This window comes from Aegilops tauschii, chromosome 6 (assembly GCF_002575655.3).
Source record: "Aegilops tauschii subsp. strangulata cultivar AL8/78 chromosome 6, Aet v6.0, whole genome shotgun sequence".
Lineage (NCBI taxonomy): Eukaryota > Viridiplantae > Streptophyta > Magnoliopsida > Poales > Poaceae > Aegilops > Aegilops tauschii.
In genome coordinates, this window is record NC_053040.3 from 139,849,578 (window position 1) to 139,869,391 (window position 19,814).

The following is a 19,814-nucleotide window of genomic DNA, read 5'->3' on the forward strand; positions in this document are numbered from 1 at the left end:
CAACGACGACTTTATGCAGTCCGGTGGAAACACAAGATCTCTGATTAGGTTATGTCGACGCGCGTCTTTGTGGCGCCCTTGCTGAAGGTGGTGGATTGAAGCTTGGCTTCGGGGATGAGAATCCGAAGTTCAACCTTATGTTGGACTCGTTATCGTTGGTGCACATGCGGCGATTCCTTCGAAGACATGGCCTAGGAGTTGTGTGTTTTTCGTTTTGATATCGTTTTGTATCATAGGGTTAGTGGCTGAGTTACTGTCACGAGGCGTGTGGCCTCGATTTTTCTCTTTGCTTTTATCCGGACCGATGTTGTTCGGCCTCGAATATATGGCTGTGTGCATCGCTGGATGACCAATGCTATTCTTTTTTTTCTAAAAAAATAGACATGTCTTAAGAGGACACACAAACACAACCGGATGTGTGATGAGAAGGTATGCGTGCACACGTAGACTCACTCCTGTGCTAACAAAGAAAAGAAAATATGTCAAAAAACTGTCATTTTTGTACCTATGAGATAGGGTCCCGTTCCGTTGTCTTTTTATTTGTGTGAAATCGATGTCTACGTGGCCTTCATGGCCTCTGGAGAGGGTTACCGGAACTAAGACACGTTCTCATTATTTAGAAAAAAAAAGCCCTCTGAAGATGGATCTCTGTCAGTCAGCCTGTCGACATAAAGAAACGGCAGACGCATTCGTACGGGAACACGCCACGTACGTGTATGGAGGAGCAGGAAGGAACAGACGTCGTCTCTCTGCCTCCACTGATTGCCTTGCCGCGCGTCCTGCTCTTTTACGAGCCTTTCACTGGCCCACGCGCGGGTGCCGGTGCTGTGCAGCTGAACGTCGCTTTCGGGCCACCGGAGAGCGACGCGGCTCCTCCGATGCTCCTATGTGGGTCGCCCATGTCTCCGCCTTGCTGGGCCCCGCGGCCACTCGCTGAAAACGACGGAGCGGATGGTCCTCCTTGCATTAGTAGGGAAATTTTTATTTACAGTAGTCTTTATTTCAAATTACATGATTCTCCACGCACTGCTATGATCCAACGGCTCCATTTATTACAAATTAACATGTTTGAACCGTGAGCCATCCGATTTAAATGATCCAACGGATGTCATTCGTTCTTATAGGCACACTACATAGGACTAGTTGACTGCCCGTGCGTTGCTACGAGAGAACAAGCGGATACATAGAGAAACTAATAATATTATGCTACCCGCCGTTATGTCACCTCCGTCATGTCACCTCCCCCACATGATATGGATTTGCAACTGAAATCCACTATATATCCCATTATGTTCGGTGTGCAATCAGTGTGCAACTTCTAAATGTTGGTATCTTTTTCTAACGCCCATTCCTTTTTATGGGAAAACATTATGAAAACTTTATTCATTGGTATAAATAGTTACATCAGCTATCAGATCAATATTTAAGTCATGCATATCCTCATACCAAACATGATGATGTCCCTCTGCATTAGAAGTTGAAGTTTGAGCCACTCTATTGATTTATTTAGGACTAAACACAAAGATTAAATTGAATAAAACCTCTGTCAAGAAAAGTGCACTCTTCATAAATCATCGCGCTTGGCTAATAGAGTTTCCTCCACCCTGCATGATCTCAACCACCTCCATGCAGTCGCTATTGACAATTAGCTTGTATTGCATCCTACTTGTAAATCACAATATAAATTGGTACTTGTACTTAAAGCTTTGTGCTTTCCATTTATATAAGAAGTAAATAGACGTATACAAGCACACAAGTATCACGTGAGTAAGCTTATCCAACATGGTTCATCTTATTCATAGGTAGCACTCTAATGCAATAGTAACTATTCTACCAAACAATGAATCTTGTCATGCCATGTCATTTTGACTTTTGGGAAAACATATATCCATCACTATTGTGAGATGGGAGTTTTGTAATGGAAAAAAAATCACATGTAAGAGGTTAGTCACGCCTCTTTCATGATCTGAGATGTTGAAGCTAATCATGTTCGTACTGCAAAATGAAGAGCAACCCAATGCATCACGATAGCAAACAAACGTGCACTGTGTACTTACGTATCAACAGTAGTTCATATTATATGGCCATGAGGATAGAATATAAGAGCATGTCCAGCAAACGTGCAAGATTAGCCACGCGCTTAAAAAACGACTATATTGCGCGTGCGATCGAAACTGGCACTCCAGCAGACGCGCTAAAATCCCGCGCGCGGCAAAGTAGATTCAGCGCACTGGGGAAAATGGCATCGCGCGCTGCTTATTTGGTACGCCCGCTCGCGCCCTACAAAATCTGGGCTGCTGCAGGTGGGGCCGCCGGATTGGGCACCGTGTTTTTGCGCTTCTGGTAAGCAAAACACCAGTCCAGCGCGCTAAAACGTTATTTCCGTGCTGCAAAAAAATTTAGCAGGCCGCACAACCGCGCGTCTATTGGAGATGCTCTAACACAATATAGGTAGTGTAGTAACTAATCAAGGGTAAAATAAAGTGCAATGCTGCATGCTTAGCCCTTGGTCTTAGGTTGTTAGCAAAACAAATATCACGCTCTCTTTTCAAGAACGGAGTGTAATTAATATCTACACAAAAAAATAGTTAGGCTTATGAAAATGAAGAGCAAACACTGCAAAATTCATGTCTAGGAGAGCCATGCTTACTTTTGAGCATATAGAGAAATGTAACATTGAAACTATATTTTTTCAACAAGTTGTTTCAAATTTCAGAAAGTGATAGAGATTGATCTAGCTCATGTTTATCTTATGTAGATGGACGTGGTAACCATCCCTTACAATGGTACTTCCTCCGTCCGGGTTTATTAGGCCTAAAGACAACTTCTCTTAGACCAAGACACATAGTAATTTGCTCACATTAATTCTTCTATTCCACTCCCAATGCACTCTCTCACTGCATGCAGCCAATGAAAAAGCACACATGAAGTGTATTAATTTTCCAGCCATGACACCAACAACAATGGCTTTCAATGCAACTAACCAATGGTTGCATGCATGCACCTTTCCAAAGCGAGGCCTTATAAAATAGGACATGCTTGTGATGCTAAGAGGCCTAATAAACCCGGACGGAGGGAGTACTATGTAATTCCAGAGTTTTTCTCACTTCTTGAACGATATGGTACATGCAACAGAGGAACTTGATGCGGCAACCCATGCTCTCTTGATGCGACATTAGAAACGGCGACAAATATAAATGCCATGTGTTTCTTTGGTTCTGCAAGTTATGTTAACAATTTTATCTTCAGGTTCTCTTATAATTCGTCCAAAACTAATGTGCTAACAAATACAAATGATCTAGGAGATGTATCTCAATAGGGTAACAAAAAATGGAAATTCCAAACAAAACGCAAACTAAAAATTGTGTTGATCCCACTCTTAGGAGATGTGTAAATGGCAGGTCTGAGAAGAACAAAAGTGACTGGAAATTATATGGCAGATATTGCAGTAATTGACATAAAATCAGCAGATCTAATGCTCTATATTATCTCATTTCACCCTTGAAGTTGGTTGCAGAACAACAAAAAACAAGAGTCAAGAAAAAGTAAGTGTTCAAAGGAGATGCACAAACATTGTTTACAAGTATCATAGTTTCAGAGCTCAATACATATTTTTAAAGTGGTTTTGGGCTTTTGGCCTCTGGTTGAAACACACAAAACATGCAATGCATTAGTCTCAGTAGAACATCTCAACTGCTTCTCTAATAAAACAAGGTATAGAGAAAGAATAATACTGCTATTAATTTACCAAGAACGTATGCCTATAATCTGTTGCTTTGATGATGAACATGTTCCTTTCAGAAATAATAATATGTATCAAGCACACTTATATAGTCTAATTCCAAACACAAGCTCGGAAGTTGGATCAGAAAATGTTAGCATGTTTGAGATGATTTGTTGTAGCATCTGAGGCAGAAAAAAACACTACTTAATATCTGATTCATTGTAAATAAAAAAGGAACTCCCTTGTGTTAAGTTGGTGAGGAAAAAGAAATGAATAAGAGTTTAGTTACTTGAGTGCACACCAAAGTGTAGTTGTTATGCAAGTAGTATTAAGTCCATTGTTGGGGATTGCGAGCTAGATAAGAATTATCTAATCATCGGATCTCTGATTTCATCAGTATCAAACATGTGGAATGCACATGCAGCCTAATACAATCTACTTCAGGTATGCATCTAGCCAAATTTAAAAAAAGTTCAAAGAATGAAAAACAAAATACAGTCCAAAAAAGTGAGACAATGATTTTTCTAATGATACAAGGGAATCTTAAATTTTGCCCTTACACTTGGCTTTCATGCCATATTCAGACAACTACATGGAAGTATTCTCTGTTGCTATAATCATGATCAATATTACATGAAATAAATGATAAATAATATAGCCTTGACAACTCATAGCTCATAGGTGAAGCCATTAGTGACATCTCAACTCTCTGTAGTCATATTATTCACCAGCAGCTCTGATTAATTGTCGCTGCATTGTCTTTGTTGTTCGTAGAAGGAGCATGACATACCGGATCCCACTATGAACCGAACCACTTGTTGTACTATTTACCTATTTTAATTGTATGATGCTTGCGACAACAGTAGAGGGTGAACTTACTATAAACTTCAGGGTTTCAGATCAATGACTCTGAGCAGAGGAGGCAGATGGATATTCACATTACCAGAATGTAAAGCCTAGGGCAACGTCGAGCTGCTTCCAGGAGCGCACCTGTCCTGGATGTGGCATCCGCACATAGTTGGTCGTCGGCATGGAGTTAGCTAGCTATAATCAAAGCCAATGAATTAGCAATTGCATTAGCCACAATTCATTCATTGAACTCCAATGTATTAATATAATATTTCTGTACTGTACAGTAGGTTATCATCTATTAAGGATAAATTGTTATATAATACATGGGAGCTTGAACAAGATGCAATTTTTTATACCTCAGAGATTAGAGAGATGCACATCCAGACCGACTGACGTGTCTTTTAAGACGTTAAGGATCTGAAACAGACACGAAGACAAAGTTCATCAATCAACCATATATTTTCACGGACAAGCACAACCTCAAAGCAAAAAGGAAAAGAGATAGATCCATGTGAGAAGCTTGTTCAGGTAGCACCCAGGGGCGTTGTCGAGGATGTGGTCGTTGCACGTGTTGGTCTTCCCGGACACGCGTGTCGTGCCGTGCGGACCAAGCGCCATTGGCCATCACGATTGCAGACGTGGGAGAGTGGCGGCAGGTACGGGTCGACCTCTAGCTCCTCGTCCGTCGGGTGGAATCGGTAGCTCGACCGGCACCCCCGTCGTCGCCATGGATGTGACAGGGGCGGCGACCATGATGTACGACCCCAGCGTCATCACGATGACATGTCCACAGCCAGGCTCCCTGCGAGAGCATGCAGGTTGGAGAAGACGCGTGCCCCATGGCTGTGAGAGTAGTGGCGCCCTAGGTCGAGCCCACAGACGAATCCCAACGAGGTGTCCAGGCGGGCATGCTTGGACGGCTGCGCCGGCGCGTCCCCCCGCGGTTGCCGGAGAGAGAGAGAGAGAGAGAGAGAGAGGAGACCCTTGAGGTGCGACGTCGAGAGAGCAGATCTGGGTGGACGGAGACGGGATGGTTCGGGATTTGGGAGAGAAAGGCCTGGGAAAGATCGGCATGTGGGGGAGGGATGGAGAAGGTGGAGAACGTGGGGACTTTTTTCCCTAGCTTTTCTTTGGCTTGGAACGTTGGTTTTCTTTGGCGATTTTTTTTCACGCGAGGGATCGTGCGAGGGGGAGGATGGTTGTCGTACGTGAGCAGGAGAGGTGGTGGAACCAGGCCGGGAGGTCGAACCATCACGATGTTCGATCCCCTTTAATAGAAATGATTTGTTTTCATTTCTTACTTTTTAGCATCTCCATGCATGGGTCTTGGTTCTTAGGGTGGTTTTGCACCGTCAAAGTTTCGAAAAGTAGAAAAAAATCGCGAACGCAAGGCATGCTGCAGATTGGGAACCTGTAAAATGAACGATTATAAATTCCTAGCTTACATTTATACCGCAGTCTAAAACTATGGTAGACTTAAAGTTAAACAATTTACAAAGTTTAAGGCTTAACAAAGAAATTTTTATAGTCAGAGGCTCAATGAGACATGGTACTTTCTCCATCTGGATTTTTAAGCCCCCCCCCCTTCTCATATAACATTTTCCTTAGGAGTCATTTTGCTAGGTTCCATAACAAAATTACCATCCACTCTGACCTTCATGTGAAAAATCCTATCTTTTTCTTGCGCATAATCAACCATCCACACTAATTCTGGGTGACGTGCCATTGCATATCTGTGTTTTCCCCCTATTTTTGCATTTCACACATCCGACGAATAAAAAAGGCCCTCAATTTTCTTACTCGGGATTCCTGAGAAAGCCCGTATGTTGCAAGGAGAGAAAAAGAAAGGAGAAGCCCATTGAGAGAGAGAGAGAGAGAGTTTGTGGCCCAGGCCGGCACCGAGAGGCCGAGACCTCGACACGTGCGGTGGCGAAGGGCGGGAGCTATGTCTCGCTTATTGCGAGACGTAGCTCCAACTTGCCTCTTACTCGAGGCTAGCTGCCTATGCATGAGCGCTTTTATTCTTTTTTGGTTTTCATTGTTTTATTAGTTTTTTTGTGCCTTTTTTTGTTTTTCACTCTTTGCTTCGCTTTTTTCTTTGGTCTTTGATTTTCTTTGTTTTTTCCCCTAGTTTCACCGGTTTAATTCGGATTTTCATTTTTATTTTTCCTTCATTTCAACACATATATAATTTTTTTCATACACGTTGTACACTTTTGTATACATCACAATCAATTTTTAAAACATTTAACATTTTTTGAATACATGATTTTTATGAAATAAATCTTTGGATTCCAACTTATTTCATACACATTGTACATTTTTTGTATACAAGTCAAATATTTGTATACACTTTAAATAATTTCTTAAAATACATAATTAACATTTTTTAAATACACTCACAAAAAGTATTTTTTTAATAAATGTTCTGATCATTTTTTGTGAATATATTTTATATATTTTTCAAATAAACATTGTTTTTTTGAATGATATGGAACTTTTTTACATTCATAATTTTTTAAATGACATAAACATATTTTTGAAATGCATGCTTTTTCTAAATTTTATTATTATTTTGAATGGTAGGAAACAATGTTTTGAATTGCACGAACATTTTTTAAACACGTTTGACATTTTTTGAATAAACGATTTTGTTGATATATATCTTTGGACGTCAACTTATTTCATACACAATGTAACTTTTTCGTTTCCATCTAAATTATTTTTATACACTTTAATTTTTTTGAAATAAATTATTAACATTTTGTTAAATAAGCTCACAAATTTACTTTTTAAAATAAATGTTGTGATCATTTTTGTGAATGCGCTTTAAATATTTTAAAATAAACATTGAAACATTTTTTGAATGATATGGAACTCTTTACATTGATAATTTTTTGAATGACGGAAATATATTTTTGAGACGTATGATTTTTTAAAATTTTAATATTTTTGAATGGTACGAAACAATGTTTTGAATTGCACGAACAGTTTTTACATTTTATACCATTTTTTAAATTTCCCATATTTTTTCTAAGCCCGCGATATTTTAAGGACACAAACATTATTTTCGTATGCTATCAACATTTTTTGAAAAATTACAATAGCAAAAAGGTTACACTGGATTTTGGCTGCCACTAAGAGGAGGTCGAGCGCCTTCTCACCACGCGCTTCACCCTGTGGTGGTTGCTAAGAGGTTTGGGTGGGGCGTGTGTGGCAGGGCTATGGTGTCGCTAGATTCAGGTCATGAGAGGAAAGTGCTAGAGGTTTTGAGTGGTGGGGCGAGAAGGATCCAAAACGAAAACATGTCTCGGGGAACCGTAGGCCAGGAGTCATCACGACTAAACCTCATTTATGCCTTATGAAAAAAATTGGCGGAGAAAGGAGGGCGGACGAAATCAGACGCAAAAGGCTGGTGTGGTAGGAAAATGAACCTTACTTATTTTTTAAGCAAGCAAATATATCAAGATTTATTTTTTTACAGACCATGAATTTATTTCTATTTGTTGGATTATCAAAGTTGTTTTTTAATCAAAGGGGTTCCCCGCGCCAACTTTTATTAAAAGGATTATCAAAGATGACTGGTCGGTATTAGAGTTTACCATAAAAAATGGTGAAGAATGGGAGGGCGGACGAAAAGGTGGTAGAAAGAAAAGTTGACGCAAGAATCTTTACATTCTTTTTAAGTAAAAAAAAAGTAGAGATTTCTGCATTTTACAAATCCGGCGAATCAAAGAGGCCCTCAGTTTTTTTACTCAGGGAGAAACTGAGAGGAGAAGCCCATGAGACATCGAGAGAGAGGGTGTGTGGCTTCGTGGCCCAGGCCGGCACCACCCCGAGGCCCGAGCCGAGAGGCCGAGACTCCGAGACGCGCTGTGGCGGCCGAACGAAGACAGTCATCCGCAAATGACTGGCTGAGAAGAAGATCATGGACGAGCCGCGGAGCCCTTTCACTCCACACTTTTTACAGCGTACGCACGCACACGCTCATCTTCTCGGCTCTCTCTCTAGCTCACCTGGCCGACTGGCAGCCACGTACACGGAGCCGCCGCCACCTGCTGCGACATGGCCGTCCTTCCTTTCAGGCTGCGGCTGCGCACGGCGGCCATTTCCGGCTTGAGCCCCTCGACCTCTGTCGTCTGTCCTAGCAGGCAGCACAGAGACGGCGGCTCCTTCTCCTGCCGTGCCGCGGCGGCAGCCGGCGGACCGATCATCGTCTCCGGGGATCCGCCCACGTTCGTCTCCGCCCCCGGCCGCCGCATTGTCGCTGGTGCGTATACTATCGTCTGTTCGCTTTTCTCTCTCTCTCTCTCTCTTTTTTCTTTCTTTCTGATTCTGAAGAAATAGACAGCTCTGCGTATCCGTTCAACGGCCAAGCGCCGAGCCATTTGTAACTGCATGCTTGTGCTTGCCAGTATCCTGCCTGATCACACATGTGCTCGATCATCTCTTTGGTTAATTAACTTGGTGGGAAATTTTGCCAATAGAAAAGAAGAAGAGTGACACGGTCATGAGGAATTTATCTTTCACAGCGTCATCATCTGAACATGAACTTTGCGTTGCAGTTGGGGACCTCCATGGTGATCTCCACCAAACGAGAGCTGCTCTGGTGATGGCCGGTGTCCTGAGCGCGGAATCAGATTGTCATGTGTGGACAGGCGGGCAGACGGTACTTCTACGTTTACACCACACATTTCAAGTTTTATTTATTATCCGTTTCTTTTTTGAAATTTCCATTTCTAGGTTCTTCTTAGGGATTGACTAGATAGCGCTTTCTTGTAGAATAATAGCCTTGGTAACCTACTTGCCAAAATGTAGGGCATCTTTGGATTTTACCTTTTTTTTAGTAGACAATGGTCTTGTTGGTCCATTCTGAATCATGAATTGTGGTGCTTGGTTAGACTAGAATCCTTAAGTTTGTATTTATATTTGATTCTGAATGTTCTACAACCGTTTATCCTGAACTCTAGCCCACTTTTGGTTAATGGTTCTGCATTTTGGGGTTTCTCGAAACTGTAAGAAAACATAAATATAGGGAATGCTCTGAAAGTGTAACCCACAGACACTATGACTTCTGTGTGTGCAGAAAAAACGACAATAGATAAAGATTACTTTTGCATTTTTTATGACACAGATAATCATATTTATTAATGAATCTTTGCAAGTTCTCATTCCATAGCAGTTCTTGCTTTCATTAACACTTTCAAATTTGTCGAAACTTCGGAGGTCCAAAACCACCGTAGCGGATAAGGTTTTGGGGCCTTGTTTGCCTATCAAAGGTTCCAGGAAAATCCTGTTATAGTAATTTCCCATACCAATATGATCATTCTCATTCCATACAAAAAACGCAAGAGATAACTGAATGTCTCTTTTTTCTCACTGGATACAAATATTCATATTTTGGGATGACGTTATGCAGGTTACTGTTTCATTGCATTTTCCTACTACAGGAAACTTTTAATATTTTTGAAAGGCAAGAAATACAAAACATTATTAAAATCAGACAAGGATTTAAGCGGTTTTGGAAAGTGTATGACCAATATTGACGGTTTCGTAGTCAGGCTTAAAACCGAACCAAGCACTACTTTAGCATACTGTGTCTGTGTTCTCTACTGCTCTCAGGTGGAGTGTGTTTAAAAATTGAACCTTTTAGACAAATGTGTGATGTGCTTGTTTTTATTTTATTTCACAAAATGTGTGTGATGTGCTTGTGTACAGGTTCTGGTTCAAGTTGGGGATATCCTTGACCGCGGAGAAGATGAAATCGCAATACTGTCCCTGTTGAGTTCACTCAATGTGCAAGCAAAATCTCAAGGCGGTGCTGTGTTTCAGGTTTGACCATTACATCATGTCCTTCTAAGTACTCTACAACATTGTAATACTTACGAGAAAATGTTAGGTAAACGGAAATCATGAAACAATGAATGTGGAAGGCGATTTCCGGTACGTCGATCCAGGATCATTTGATGAGTGTATACGCTTCCTGGAATACTTGGAGGAATTTGATGGCGAGTGGGATGATGCTTTCCTCAACTGGGTTAATGTTTCTCAAAGGTGGAAGGAAGAATATCGGGTGTCGCCTAATGGTGACTGGCTTCCTTTGAACTTTGTCAAGGTAACAAAGCATTGACTGTCAATGAATAATGACTGAGCTTGTTCAATTAACCACATTCGGATATACAATGTTCATATTGTTATACGTACATTTCCAATTTTACTACATCGGTAAGTACATCCCAAATCTACAACAAAATGAAAATAAAAGAAATAACCAGCAGCATTTCATTCAATGAATAGCCTTGAAAAAATGGGTAATGATGTATTCTCTTCTGCTTCTGAGATATTTCCCTCCAAATGCCGATACAGAAAAATAAAGGGTTCGCTGCAAGAGCATCACTTTTTAAGCAAGGTGGACCATTAGCTTGCGAATTGGCACGGCATCCTGTTGTCCTGAATGTCAATGATTGGATGTTTTGCCATGGTGGCCTTCTTCCTCATCATGGTGAGTCGCTCAAGAGATTGTGCGTTTTGAGCTCAGCATTTACAATTCTGCTTCTAATATAAAAAACTGCACCTAGTATGTTCCACTTGATATCACATATTTCTGTAATTGGTCTGTGTCATCTAAGATTCTAAGTCCATTTCCACTCCATAGTTGAATACGGGATCGAACGCATCAACAAGGAAGTATCAAATTGGATGCAATGTTCAAATGAAGACAGCGATGATACCAATCTCCCCTTCATGGCTACCAGAGGATATGACAGTGTAGTATGGACTCGTTTGTACTCTCAAGATTCAGTCGAAAGGACGCGGCGCTCTTGGGATGTGAGAAGATCCAACCCACTAAACATATGGTTTCATTTTTCACCATGGAAAATGTTTGTTAGTTACAGAACTGTTGTCACGTGCTTAACATAATTATCATACAAATATTTTTGTTGGTTTCAGCTATCTTCTATTATCGCTGAACAAACATTGAAATCTGTTGGAGCTAAAGGAATGGTCGTCGGACACACTCCCCAGACTCGTGGAGTGAACTGGTATACATTGTTCTCAATTGGGTAAAGAAAAGATACCAATATTTTCTCAAATAAGCTATAGATGACTGTCTCTTTGTTCCCAGCAAATGCGATGGTAAAGTTTGGTGTATTGATGTGGGCATGTCTTATGGTGTACTGCATTCGAGACCAGAGGTAAATTTATTCCTTTTGGCCTAATTCATGACATCCCTTGTTTTGTCCTAAGTATTGTGCTCTTCTACAAACATTTAGTGTTTGCTACGTTAGGATTAATTTGCTAAATCCATAGTGTGGTTAATTGTTGTAGGTCTGCCGCATTATATATTTTTCCAGTTTTAATGAAGAAATGACTTGATTTCTCGAAAATTTAAGCCTGCATGACTAGTAAAATTTCATATGTTGATGCACATAAACGTGTTTTCCTTATTGAATGATAAGGATTTAGGACAAAACAATTTTTTGGTGTCTGATGTTCAACTCTAATGGCTAGGTCCTAGAAATAGTCAATGACAGACCAAGAGTTCTAAAGGGCCAGAGGGACTCATACGATGAGATGGAAGTGCTGGACTATTTATGAAAGCTCGAAATTTATGTAAGCACTCTTAAATTCATCTCTCCTCTTAGTCCTCAAAACTGGGTAAATCATCTTTGAAGAATCTGCGAAAATAAGAGTTTTATTATTTATTGGGACAATAATTTGTTACAGGAAACCTACAAATTTCATTTTTATTTATTGCTTGCCATGCCTGAAAAATTCATGAGTGAAATAGGTATGCTATTGCAGGTATATAACAGGCAGCATTTTACTGGGAAAGATATTATAGAAGACAGTTTTGGGTGGACACCCGGTTGACTAAATTCTTCAGGACATATATACATCAAAAGAAACCAACCGGCTTTCCATAACGGTTAGTACATTTTCTGTTGACAAAACAGCATACCTCTTTGAACGTATGTGATTCAATCATCTAGCTTCACAAACTTGAAATTACTTTTCATTCTATGCCCCTACTGAAATATATGGTCTTCCAAAGTAGCTAATTTGAATTCAATGATTGAATCCACCATGTAAAACCTGTGTGTGTAAGTTACAATTAGGAAGAACAACTCCAGAATACATGAAAGTGATCATGCTATATCTTAAAGCAAATGCAGAAAACAGAGTGATATTTAAAGTTTGATGTATTCAGCACCCAAGGTTTGGGTTTTTCTGCACCTTCGTATGCACAGAAGGGGGTGGGGGTAAGGGAGGGCGTGGACAACAAATATCTGAATATTTTCTTTTTCAGTACTTTCCAGGACTGTTCACTCAGTCTTACATCGCAATGTATCGGCTTGCTCATGAGGAAGGAACATAATAATAAATCATGAGCAACAACACTGTTATCATCTTCAAGTGTTCATCAAGAAGGCGAAGGACAGCCGGGCACTCATCCATAGGAATTGGGGTAAAGTTGTGTGTGCCATACGCATGGAGGAGAGCACAGTATGGGCATTTCGCTTCTTCTGCTTCGCCAACAACCCGGCTGGCCTTCACCTAGAATGTTAATGTCTATGATGCTCATGATGTTAAAGATTTGAGATGTCAAATGAGTATTGCCACGGTGGCACTTGTATATGTATGCTACGGTGCTATTGTGATATCCATTAACTATGCAATGGTGGTTGAACATTTGTTATGTTTGGGTATGTTTGATTTATATGAATTATGTTGTGGGTCTATGTTCAAATTAAAATTCTGACCAATTTGCTTATTGCATGGATTAAATTATGCAAAAATTACGTTCGACACGATCCAGAAAAACAAACCATGTGCAATGGACAACCATAACACAAACGATTGAATCAAAGTGCGCAATAGACCAAATAACGCACATGTTCTACCATTAAAACATCGTGTGTGATGAATCAGTATAACACACACAATTGTGCAATGCCAACCATATGCGATGCACGACACTGACACACATGTTTTCTTTGTAATGAATCGTGTGGGATGGATGTACAATCGCACATGTTCTGTTGAGCCAATTGTATGTGATTGTCCGTGTCACTGCACACAATTCATCCACGGCAAACGTGTGGGATGGTGACCCCATCGCACATGATTGTCCTTCCATCTGCAGTGAACCCCCAATCGCAAACCCACGCAACCACATGGTTATTGAAATTGTGTGCTATGGGGGTGGGGGTGGGGGGGGGGGGGGTGAACCATGTGGGTTGATATGATTTGCACTAGTGGTACCATGTGAGAACTAGCCATTTGATAATTATAATCATAATGGTGGCAACCGTGCCAAATTAAAGTTAATAGTATGTGTAGAAATTATGGGTAAGCGTCTCAATCTCCATACATGGAGACCCCTAGGTATATATTGATATGTAGCGTGATACAGGAGGTAGCAACGTCGAGGCTAACCACAGGAGATATTACAGGAGGTGGAGGTTTAGAAGATAGAGATAAAACTTAACAGAAAATCTATCCTAACTACTCAAACGTGAGGGCTAAGGTTGGTTCGGCTGGCCCAAGAGTCCTGTAACGCAACAATATGTTTAACATCCTCCCTTAATATGAACTTCTCAAGTTTAGATTACGCTTGAATTCCTCAAACGGTCCAGTAGGCAATGCTTTTGTGAACCCATCAGCAACTTGGTCCTTTGAAGGAATAAACCGAATCTCCAGTTCTTTACTAGCAACCCTCTCTCTAACAAAGTGATAATAAATCTCAATATGTTTTGTTCTTACATGAAAAACAGGGTTAGCAGAGAGGTATGTGGCACCAATGTTGTCACACCAGAGACATGGAGTTTGTGTATGATATATCCCAAGTTCTTTAAGCAAAGACTTAACCCATATGATTTCTGCTGTTGCATTGGCTAGTGCCTTGTATTCTGCCTCAGTACTTGATCTTGACACTGTTGCCTGTTTCTTTGCACACCAGGAAATTAAGTTGGGTCCAAAGAAAACTGCAAAACCACCTGTTGACCTTGTGTCATCCAAACAACCTGCCTAATCAGAATCAGAAAAAGCACTAACAAGTGTAGAGGTTGACTTGGTGAAGGTTAGTCCAACACTTAGGGTGTTCTTCACATATCTCAGTATGTGTTTGGCAACAGTCCAATGAGAAGAGGTAGGCGCATGAAGAAACCGACACACTTTATTTACTACAAAGGAAATGTCAGGCCTGGTGAGTGTCAGATACAGAAGTGCTCCTACCAAACTTCTGTATTTGGTACCATCCTCTTGACTCAGAGGTACACCCTCTGCAAGAGATAATTTTTCTGAACTGGAGAGTGGTGTTGGTGATGACTTGCAGCCCTGTAACCCTACCTTGTTCAAAAGATCAGACGCATATTTTTCTTGAGAAAGATGAAGACCACCTTCCCTGTTTCTCTTTACCTCAATGCCAAGAAAGAAGTGCAAGTCACCTAAATCTTTTAGAGCAAAGTCTGGCTGCAAGTCTTTCAAAAGTGTTGTGACTGCCTCATTAGATGAGCTAGTAACAATAATGTCATCAACATAAATGAGCACAAAAATAATAGTGTGGCATCGATGATAAATAAACAGAGAAGTATCAGACTTGGAGGGAACAAAACCAAGATTCTGCAGTTTTGAGCTCAACCAAGAGTACCATGCTCTTGGAGCCTCTTTCAGGCCATAGAGTGACTTATCAAGCCTGCAAACATGGAATCGTTTATGAGGATCTTCAAACCTAGGTGGTTGCTTCATATAGACTTCCTCTTCCAGAACACCATGAAGAAACGCATTCTGCACATCTAGCTGGCGGAGACACCATCCACGAGACACAACAATGGACATAACAAGGCGAATAGTGGCAGCTTTAACAACGGGACTGAAGGTGTCCTCATAGTCAAGTCCATACCTCTGCTTGAACCCTTTGGCAACAAGTCGGGCTTTGTAGCGATCTATAGCACCGTCAGACCGTAGCTTGATGTGGAACACCCACTTGCAGTCAATTACATTTGCACCAGGCTGTGAAGGAACAAAATGCCATGTATGTTTTTTGTGAAGAGCTTCAAATTCTTCAACCATAGCTTGTTTACATTGAGGATCAGCAAGGGCTTGAGAAACAGTACGAGATTCTCCTGGAGCAGCGTCTGGAACAATCAGACCATATTTAGTTTTATAATTTATAGGTACAAGAGTCCCTATTTGAAGGCGAGTGTGAGGCAGCGTAGAAGGCACAAAAGATCCAGCAAGAGCTGCTGCACCCCGGCAAGCATATCCAGCTGATCCCGAGGAAGATGGCGTGTCCAGACCGCCCAGATCTTCCGTGGTTGGCGCAGACAGCGGTGAAGACAAATCCGGCGTAGAGGATCCGGCGGAGCCAGCCGTATCCGGCGTGACAGGCGCACTGTGCCCGCCTGGCACGTTGGAGATGGAGCGCGGGGCCCGCAGGGTGTATACTCGCGGGGTTGGCGCGTAGCACACGGGCGACCGATCCCTGACCGGTGATTGGTGCATCGGGCCCGTGGGGTCGGACGCCGCAGCGCTAGGCCGTGTGGAGGGTGTGGGTTGGTCCGGGCTGGACGCGGCCAGTGCGTCGCGATCCTCCTGGCACGGAGGGGATCCCGAGGGTGATTCAGGTAGGTCTGGCGTGGCCTGACGCGTCGATCCCGAGGAAGATGGCGCCAGATCTCCTGTGACGACGTCAGCACCAGTGGGAACAGTATTTGGAGCACAAAAATGACAGTTTTTTGCACCATTGGAACTGCAATTTCTTCCTGTATCAAACTCAGGTATGGGATTAGGAGCATTAGTCATAGTATGATCATCACAATTATCATCAGCCACACGAAGATGAGGTGGAAGGAGAATGATTTCTTTTCGAAGAAGAGCACTGGCATTGGGATGAAGTTTTTCGAAAGGAAATTGTGTCTCATCAAACACAACATCACGAGAGATGTATACGCGACCAGTCGCAACGTCAAGGAATTTAACTCCTTTATGTTGAGCACTGTACCCAAGGAAGACACACTATTTGGAGCGAAACATGAGCTTACACGTGTTATAGGGGCGGAGATTGGGCCAGCATGCACAACCAAAAACACGTAGAGTGGTGTAATCAGGTGTAACATGCAAGAGACGTTCAGTGGGAGTTTCATGAGATATAACACGACTAGGCCACATATTAATAAGGTGAACTGAAGTAAGAAAGGCTTCATCCCAAAATTTAAGTGGCATGGAAGCTGAAGCTAGGAGGGCTAAACCTACTTCAACAATGTGACGATGCTTACGTTCCGCAGAACCATTCTGTTGATGAGCATGTGGGCATGAGACATGATGAGAGATACCACTCTTTTGAAAAATAAGAATTTAGCTTTTCATATTAACCACCCCAGTCTGACTGTATGGCAAGAATTTTGCTATCAAATTTACGCTCAACAAGAGCTTGAAAGTTGTGAAATACTTGGAACACATCGCAACGTTTTTTAAGGAGATAGATCCATGTGTACTTGCTATAATCATCAACAAAGCTCACATAGTAGGTATGTCTACCAACAAAAGTGGGTGCTGGACCCCAAACATCAGAAAAAATAAATTTCAAAGGCTTGGTTGACACACTAGTGGAAACAGGATATGGCAATTGAGGACTTTTTGCTCTTTGGCATGAATCACAAATAGTTTAAGAATTTCTCTCACCAACAACTGGGAGTTTATTTCTACTAAGAATTCGATAAACTGTAGTAAATGATGGATGACCTAAAGGATCGTGCCACCGTTCAGCGGAAAGCTTGATGGCACCAAGCACTTGTTTATTGGACTGGAAATACCAGGGAAGCAACGCATAGAGCCCTTGCACACACACACCCCTATGAAGGATTCTCCTCGTGGCTTGATCCTTGATCAAAAATAAGAACGGGTGAAATTCTAGAAAAACATTATTGTCAAGAGCAATACGATGGATAGACAACAAAGTTTTGGAAGCATCCGGAACATGCAAGATATCATTGATTTCAAGATCTTTGTGTGGTGTTTTAATAATTGCTTGACCAATATGACTAATGTCCATACCTGCACCGTTTGCGGTGGTGTAAACTTGATCTTGGCCACGATACTTCTCATGCATTGTGATCTTTTCCAGTTTGCCAGTGATGTGATTTGTGGCACCCGTGTCCATGTACCAATTGGTGTCAACACCATAGGACATGTCGGCTGCAGCTGCAACTTTTTTTCTTTGGGGCAGTATCATCAGTGTAACGCTAATCACAATCTTTAGCAATGTGATTTGTTTTTTTACAGATTTGACATTTACCCTCATAGCCCTCGTAGCCTTGGAAGTTGTATCCCCTGTTGTTGCTGTTGGGGGGCGCCGAGGGTTGTTGTTGCCGTTGGGGAAGCCCTAGTGATAGTAGACGCCGCTACGAGCACCGCCGCCTTGAGTGTTCTGGTAGTAGCCGCTGCCACCGTTGTGGCCTCCGCTGCTACCACCATAGCCACCGATGTGGCCGCCGCCGCCGCCATAGCCACCAGAACCACGGGATCCACCACCGTTGCCCTTCTGGTTGGGGTAGTTGCCCTTGTTACCTCCTTGCCAGCCGCGAGAGACAATGTTCGCAGATGATTTGAAGGCACCGTTGCCGTTCCCGTGGAACATCTCGACTCTCTGGTCGAAGTTGGCCACCATGGAGAAGAGTGTATCGACAGTGATCGGTTCCGTGTGGACATCCAACACGGAAACAATCGGTTGGTACTCCATGTCCAGCCCTGCGATTATGAAGGAGATGAGCTCGGGCTCTCCGATGGGTTTGCTCGCCGCCGCAAGTTCATCAGAGAGCGAGCACATGTGGCCGAAGTATGCAGAGGCGGATTGAGATGTAACACCCGGATGTAACTTTCCATATTTGTAACTCCAACTCTTGCCATTTTCGGCTATGTGTTATGATTTTCCCTTCGTGGTCGGGTTTTGTCTTTCGTTTTGCATTTTGTTTTGTCATGCATCTCATATCATGTCATCACGTGCATCTCATTTGCATACGTGTTCGTCTCATGCATCCGAGCATTTTCCCCGTTGTCCGTTTTGCAATCCGGCACTCCCACCTCCTCCGGCGCACCCCTCTTGTTTCTTTTCGTGAGCGGGTGTTGAACGTTCTCGGAATGGACCGAGTCTTGCCAAGTGGCCTTGGTATACCACCGGTAGACCACCTGTCAAGTTTCGTTCCATTTGGAGGTCGTTTGATGCTCCAACGGTTAACCGGGTAACCGCAAAGTCCTTTGGTGTGTTACAGCAAAACCCCCCTTCAAACAGCCCAAAACCCCTCTAAGTCCCCTCCATGCTCTAGGCCGTTCGATCACGATCGTGTGGGCGAAAACCGTGCTCCATTTGGAGTCTCCTAGCCCCCTCTACCTATAAAAACACCTCTCCCCTCCGAATACCTTCGCAGACCAAACCCTAACAAATCGCCTCCGCGCGCCGGACGTGTCCGTCCCGCACCGGACGGAGCCGCCACCGCTCGCAGCCAACCACCGCCTGACACATGGCGGCCGTACGCCGCGCCGCCGCCGAAGCCCGCGAGCCCGCGTTCGGCCCCCGCCGACCCGTCTCTTCCGCGCCCGCGCCCGCGCGCCCGGCCCGCGCGCCGCCGCCCGTCCCCTCCGCCGGCGCCGCCGCACCCCGCCGCCCCGCCTCGCCGCCCTCCGCCGCCGTCGTCGACAGCCGCCGCCCGGAGCCCGCGCGCCGCCGCACCCCACCGCGCCCGTCGCTACCTCCCCGACCGCGCCTCCCTCCGGTCGCTCCTCCTCGCCCTCTCCCTCCTCTCCACCCGAACGCCGGCCACAGCCTCTGCTCCGGCGAGCCGCCCCGGCGAGCTCGAGCTCGGCCCGATCCAGATCTCTGGAGGTTGACTTCTTCTCCCCCCGAAAATATTCCAAGTCCTGAGATTTTTGCAATACATGCTCATGTTCATCACATCATAACCCTCTCCATATAGCTCCGTTTCGTTTGTGTAATATATCGAAATGTTCGTTACGAGATGCTCTTCATTTTGTTCCATTATGCCATGTTCATTTGAGTCCATCTTGATGCCCAAATCTCTGGTGCAAGAGTGCTATATGCTGTTAACTGCTGTTACTTATCAGAACTTGAGGATTTGTTATTTTGTTTGCATTTAATGTGTGCATCTTATGGACATGAGCTCTACATGTGTTTTGATGTATGCCATGCCATATTTACAGAGGTGTATGCCATGTATTT

General features: G+C 43.1%; 1 protein-coding gene and 1 long non-coding RNA gene across 3 annotated transcripts; one reads left to right on the forward strand and one right to left on the reverse strand.

The window, feature by feature from the left end:
* Positions 1 to 4,089: 4,089 nt before the first annotated feature.
* Positions 4,090 to 5,800, reverse strand: LOC120966291 (uncharacterized). Its single transcript, XR_005759719.3, has 2 exons — positions 4,933 to 5,800; positions 4,090 to 4,768 (listed from the first exon to the last, which is right to left on the reverse strand). It is a non-coding gene; the product is annotated as an uncharacterized lncRNA (long non-coding RNA).
* A 2,656-nt stretch (positions 5,801 to 8,456) lies between these two features.
* On the forward strand, positions 8,457 to 13,277 carry LOC109772334 (shewanella-like protein phosphatase 1). 2 transcript variants are annotated; one of them, XM_020331013.4, is made up of 11 exons: positions 8,457 to 8,846; positions 9,142 to 9,245; positions 10,295 to 10,408; positions 10,476 to 10,691; positions 10,943 to 11,078; positions 11,232 to 11,404; positions 11,528 to 11,619; positions 11,703 to 11,772; positions 12,089 to 12,190; positions 12,369 to 12,506; positions 12,888 to 13,277. In XM_020331013.4, the coding sequence occupies exons 1-9, from the start codon at positions 8,642 to 8,644 to the stop codon at positions 12,173 to 12,175; spliced, it is 1,197 nt and encodes a 398-aa protein (XP_020186602.1). In that variant the 5' UTR covers positions 8,457 to 8,641; the 3' UTR covers positions 12,176 to 12,190; positions 12,369 to 12,506; positions 12,888 to 13,277. The 2 variants fall into 2 exon arrangements, with proteins under 2 accessions (XP_020186602.1, XP_020186601.1); XM_020331012.4 differs by having other exon boundaries at positions 12,383 to 12,506.
* Positions 13,278 to 19,814: the final 6,537 nt, after the last annotated feature.